Source organism: Peromyscus eremicus, chromosome 7 (genome assembly GCF_949786415.1).
Source record: "Peromyscus eremicus chromosome 7, PerEre_H2_v1, whole genome shotgun sequence".
Classification (NCBI taxonomy): Eukaryota; Metazoa; Chordata; class Mammalia; order Rodentia; family Cricetidae; genus Peromyscus; species Peromyscus eremicus.
This window is the reverse complement of record NC_081422.1, coordinates 54,926,319-54,932,708: the sequence shown is the minus strand read 5'-3', so window position 1 is coordinate 54,932,708 and position 6,390 is coordinate 54,926,319. Positions and strand designations below refer to the sequence as shown.

At 49.9% G+C, this 6,390-nt stretch overlaps 1 protein-coding gene across 1 annotated transcript in view; it reads left to right on the top strand.

The window, feature by feature from the left end:
* The first annotated feature begins 710 nt into the window (after positions 1–710).
* Positions 711–6,390, top strand: part of Thsd4 (thrombospondin type 1 domain containing 4) — a 485,807-nt gene continuing 480,127 nt past the window's right edge. The window contains exon 1 of the mRNA XM_059269043.1: positions 711–1,147. Coding sequence (XP_059125026.1) covers positions 711–1,147 — 437 coding nt within the window. The remainder of the gene's footprint in view (positions 1,148–6,390) is intronic.

Genomic DNA, 6,390 nt, shown 5'->3' with positions numbered 1-6,390 from the left:
GCAGGACTCCTGAAGACTCCATACCTGCTCTTTGAGACCGCAACTCACATATTAGCTACTTCCCTCATTGCTGGGACATATATCCCACAAAATCAACTTAATGAAAGGTTTCTTTGACGCATGGTTTGAGGGTGCAGCCCACCATGGTGGAGAGGGAGGAAATTGGCTGCATCTTGGGTGTAGTCAGAAAGCAGGGAGGGATCAATGCTGCGTGCAGCTGCTCGACTGCCTTTCTGTGTTTTGTCAGTGACCCCGGGCTATGGCACAGCGCCATCCTCGCATAGGGTGGGCCTTCCTACTGTATCTTAATCTAGTAAAACCCTCACAGATGAGAGTTTCCGTGGTGATTCTAAATCCAGTCAAGTTGATAATAAAGATTCGTCATCGCCATGACTCTACTGTGACTCTCCTGGCTTCTGGGCACTTAAGTTGTCTCTTATGACCGAGTTGGTATAGATTGTGACCCAGGCTGAATTATACGCACTCCGTCTTTATTCTTTTTTTTAGTGTTTTTTTTTTTTTTTTTTTTTTTTTTTTTTAGTTTTTCGAGACAGGGTCTCTCTATGTAGCTTTGCGCCTTTCCTGGAAGTCACTCGGTAGCCCAGGCTGGCCTTGAACTCACAAAGATCCTCCTGGCTCTGCCTCCCGAGTGCTGGGATTAAAGGCGTGCACCACCACCGCCCGGCCCTTTATTGTACCCTTGTGTCCACATGGGTCCAGTAGAGAAACTTAGCCCTGCCCGAAGCTTTTCAGGTTCAGATCCTGTTCATCCTCTGTCTCTGCAGGTCCCGCAGCGGATGGCAGTAGCAGATGGAACCCCAGAGGACAGCGGCGGTGGCTCCCCAGGAGTCTGGGGTTCCTGGGGCCCCTGGTCTGCCTGCTCGCGCAGCTGCAGCGGTGGTGTGATGGAGCAGACGCGGCCCTGCCTGCCCAGCTCCTACCGTGGCCGCGGAGGCTCGCGGCCCAGTGGCCCTACGCTGCCCTTTGCGGGCCACGTTGTGTCCGCTGTCCGCACTTCAGTACCGCTGCATCGAAGCCGTGAGGAGCAACGGGCCCTGGTGGGCTCCGACGCCAGCCGCCCAGGCCCCACAGTGGTGCGAGGCAGCCGACACCCGCAGTCCCGGGGCCGAGAACCCTCAGAGAGAAGGTATGTGCGTGTGCCATGGACCCTGTGTCTGTCCCTGCCTTGGACAACAGTGGAGCCACTGCCTTCGTTGTGCAGAGTGGGAGGAATTCTTGCCTTCGCCCCTTCTGTGCATAAATGCGCCTGTGGAGGCCAGTGGAGACCACAGAACAGCATCTGGTGTGACTCTTCAGGCTGAGTCTACCCTTCGGTTTTTTGGGAAAAAAAAAAAAAAAAAAAAAAAGTCCCTTACTTGGCAGAAACTCACTGCTTTGGTGAGGCTAACCAATCAGGAGCCTCCATGATTCCACCTGTCTCCTCCTCCCCAGCTCGTCCTGGCTTTGCTCCCCAACCCCTTAAGTGTGTTCCTAGGGATGGAAGTCAGGTCCTCCTCTTGCAGACAGTTGCTCTACTCACCGAGACACTTCCCCAGCCCCCACTTAGCTTCTGACTTATTTTTGCAGCCTCTACAGTAACCAAGGCCACTCCTACCCTGCTCTTTGATTGTAAAATTACTTTTAAAAGTGAAGGAAATTCTGAGAAGCCGTTAGATGTCACACCTCAGGGAGACTTGTGAAGGTGGGAGAGGAGGAGGGGACCCTGTCTGCTGGCTGGACACAATGTAGAGTCATATGAAAGGAGGATCCTGCATTGAGAAAACGCCACCATACAATCTGGCTGTAGGGCATTTTCTTAATTAGTGATTGATGGGGAGGGCCCAGCCTATTGTGGGTGGTGCCATCCCTGGGCTGGTGATCCTGAGTTCTATAAGAAAACAGGCTGAGCAAGCCATGAGGAGCAAGCCAGTAAGCAGCACCCCTCCATGGCCTCTGCATCAGCTCCTGCCTCCAGGTTCTGCCCCCAGGTTCCTGCCCTGCTTAAGTTCCTGCCCTCACTCCTTTTAATGATGAACTGTTACATGGAGTGGTGATTGAAACATGAACCCTTCCCTTCCCAAGTTGCTTTTGGTCATGGTGTTTCACCACAGCAACAGTAATCCTAATTAAGACACCTGGGTGCCAAGATGGCACCACTGTGCTGCAGGGGATTAGAAACCACTAGTCACAGGCTGTGTGGATTTAAAGACAGGACACAAGACACAGAGACTTGCTAAACAGTGTGGTCTCCTAAACAGACCTGGATAATCACAAGTTGTCCACGTTTTAGAGAGAGAATTCGGGATGCATTTCACATATGGTTAACAATCCGTAGGATGCAGCATAGCCTCCATGGCCAAACACAGGATTGTTTCTGCAAGGAACCGTGAATGCCTCCACCAAATAGAGTAATGATAAGACTCTAAATAGCCTAAACCAGTGAAGACCGTGTTTCCTGCCCAGTGAGTATTGTCACCAAAACATAATAAAAAGGCAAAGACAAAAACTTGCTTTTCTTGATTTCCAAACCGAGGTGAAGTCATCCCTCGGGCTCATTGTGTGCCCATGGCATGCCGGGCGCTGCTCTTGCCGCTTCCTGTTGACATCTGAGACAGGCTCTAGGCTTATTCTCCTCTTAGAGGCCAGGAGATAGAGGCTCGCTTGAGACGGGGTGCTTTCCCCGGGCTCCAGAAGCAGTGGGTGAAGAGTCGGGATTCACATCAAGGCGGTGGTGGCTCTAAGGAGTTGATAAAGCAGGGATGATACGCTCAGTGTCTGGGGACTGAGGAGTTTGAGTGACAACCCAGAGTTGTAGAGCCAGCCAGTAAGGTGAAATCTGAAGGTGTTGCTGCATCAGACTCCCAGGTCCTTCCAGTACTCAGGTCTCTGTGGGCACCAGCTTTGGGGCTAGAAACCTCGGGCTAGGAGGGAGGTCCTGGGAGAGAAAAGGGATCTGCGGTTGAGCTTCTAGGAGATCTGTCTGGGGGTGCGGGCTCTGTGAGCCTCATGCCCAGGCTGCAGGCATTCGGCTGAGCATTTTGATAGCAGGGTACCTTGTCTCTTCTAACTTATTGACAAAGGGCCAGTTCCTGCTTACTGGGAGGTTCCTCCTCATTTTTACCATGCTCTTGTAAATTGACAGTTTCAGATGAAACGATCCAAATATTAGCTGGGAGGCCTGTGCTGCTGAAGAATGCTGGGCTCTTCCTGCCTGATGCAATCCACATTTGCTTATATTTATCAGTCATTAGGCACTCGCACAGTATATCTAACCCCAAGGAGAAATGTCAGCGTGTTCCATGGAGAGTTGGCCGCTCTGTTCTCTGTTGTGGGTTTGAGATTTGAGGCGGAGGCTGCTGGTGTTTAGCTGCTTGTAAAAACTGTTAGGTTGCTGAGCCAAGCAACTGAGAACTTAATTGGAGCCATATAATAAATAGAACTATTCAACCTTCCTACAAATATTTATGCAGTATCCAGTGCATAAATAGAGGAGGGCCCTGGAACAGACACTACGGTGGATACAGACTGCTCTGTGGGACTGTAAGGTTCTTACTGTCAGGCTGGAGCAGTTGTTTGCAAACTTACCATGTTCTTACTCCCCACCCTCCACCTGTGTGTGTGTGTGTGTGTGTGTGTGTGTGTGTGTGTGTGTATACACGCCCGTGTGTGTGTGTGTGTGTGTGTGTTTGTGTGTGTGTGTGTGTTTGTGTGTGTGTGTGTGTGTGTGTGTGCTGGCTCCCCACATTCATGGACATGTGTGGAGGCCAATGGTCAATGTCCAATGTTCTTCCTCAATTGCTTTCTACCATGCTTTTCTTAGAAAGGTTCTCTCCCTGGACCTAGAACCTAGGACTTACTAAGAGACTGGCTACTGAGCCCCAGAGATCTCTTGTTTCTGTCCAACACCCCACCCCACCCCCACTCCACCCCACCCCAGCACTGAAGTTCCAGGTACACACTGCCATGTCTGGCTCTTTTAAATGTGGGGTCTGAGGGATGAAATACCAGTCCCTATGCTTGTTCGGCAAGCAATTTATTGACTGAGCGTCTCCGCAGACCAAGTTATTGCTTTTTAAGCATGAGAATCCTTTCTGCGAAGTCATTCTGAAATGGCAGCTCAGTTTGTACCCTGGATGGAAGCTAGCTTGCTCTGCAAAGCGCCTCAAGGCCAGTGCTGTAGAAAAGTGGATTCTAGACCCAGACAGTGCAGTGGTTTTCAGCCTTGCCTGGAGACTAGACTCGCCTGTCTTCCCACCTCTTTGGAAACCCCATCTGCACCATTTTCCAAACCTACCTCAGAATCTCTGGGCTCATCCTCAGACAGAGACAGTGTTCTAATCCAACCCAGTTTGGCAGCCACTGGTCTTAGGAACATCATATTTGTTTGGAAAGGAATATGGAAGTTAAACTCGTCTTGGAGAACTTTCTAGTTTGGTGAGCACATCCCACAATCTCTTGCAGTATGTATGTATGTATGTGGAGAGGGTATAGCTTGTTTAAAAAGAGCTATAAGTCCCCACCCCCTCCTTATCTACTGGGAATCCAGTTTGCAGGTCAGTAGTATAGGGATAGACCCCAGAAGTTGAGAGCCACCGCTCTGGAGGGCTAGAGGACATGTATGCAAATGTCATTCAGCATAGTGTGATGATACAGAAGCAATCACAGTAATGGGGACCACGTTGGACTCTGGCTCATGTACAGTGCATTTAACACACTTACACAGCTCCACTAGGCAGACACTATTCTTCACACAAGCTCACAGATACTCTGAAGAGTGTGGGAACTCACTCAAATCGACCCACATGAGAAGCAGCAGCTGGTCTGGCACACACAGGTCTAACAGAGTGCAGCCTGTGACTTATTTCCACTGTGGGTATTTTTGAAAGGGAGGCAGCTGATAACCAGCAGGTGTGGTCAGAGTAGCTGCTGAGAGAGCCGGCAGTCTTGAAAAGCGGAAGGAATTTCATAGCCAAGACTTACTCCAAGTGTCTCCCTCGGACTATCCAACTTCCTTCATCAGGAAACCCCTCTTGGCCTCTAGTCCTAGGTACCAAAGGGGTCAAGAAAACCAAAAGCCACAGCCCATTTTCTGGGGGGTCCTTACACTATGGTGACAGAAGATGGGTAAGCCCTCTAGGTCCTGCGCATGCTGGATGATGGTAGAGGAGGGACAGGAAGACTGGCCACAGCAGTGGGGTTGAGCCGCCTGCTGCGAATAGAATTTATTTAATGAGCTCTGTCTGGGAGCGTTTTTTATTCTACTTACTTCCATAGCAGGCCTTTTTAAGTGTTGTCACTCAAACACATGTGTACATTGTATTCTGCTCTACAGCCTCAAAGGGGGTGCTCCTGCTAGAGCTCTCCTGTAGAGTTTGGGGTTCAAAGAGTTTCAAGTCCCTGACCCTCTGTTGTCTCCTCTCTCTTATGAGGTTAAGAATGACGGTACCGATTGTGAGTTAATATTCATTACCAGTTTGACAGCGTCTAGAATCATCCGGGAGACAAGCCTAGGTGTGTCTGTAAGAGGTTTTCTAAATTATGATGAGTGAAGTGAGAAAATGTACCCTAACTGTGGGTAGCACCATTCCCTGGGGTGGAATTCTGGACTGAATGAAAAGAAGGGCACTGAGCACCAGCGTCCATCTCTCCCTGCTTCCTGACTGTGCATGGCATGTGACCAGCCACCTCACATTCCTGCTACCACACCTTGCCCGCCACATTGCCTGCCTAAAGAACTGAGTTCATATCCCCAGCGCCATACCATATAAAAACCATACACACCATATACATCTGTAACTCCAGCTCTAGGAGGCAGAGACAGGAGGAAGCTAGGAACAGTCTAGCCCAACCTGTGAGCCTGCGAGCTTCAGGTCCAGTGAAAGAGCGTGTCTAGAGAAAGAGTGACTGAAGAAAGACATTCTGATATCAACCTCTGGCTTCCACAAACAACTACATGGGTGAGCATGCCAGCATCCACCCATGCATACCACCACCACCCCCACACACATTTGTGTGTGATGATAGTCAAGTACTTCATCGCTAAGCTTCATCTCCAGCCCTGTTGTATATATTTGAACTCAATTTTTTGATTGGAGGGGAAAAAAAGAGATGACAGAGTTTACATAATAACAAGCTTCCTTCCAGGCCATAGGCGCTTATTTTAAGAAATTGTGGGGGACGTCTGTTCTTGTGAAAATGTCTTCAGTTCCATGGGTGTTTGGTGCTACACTGCTGTTTGCTCTGGCAGGACTCACCCCAATACCTTCCCCTCCTCTGCCATCTACTCCTTCTCCTTCTACCACTTTAGGGGCACAACCTTAGGGAATGAGGAAGAGGCTGGATGAGTGCCTGTATGGAATCCATTGGCTAAGACCCGAAGGTGGAGCTCCC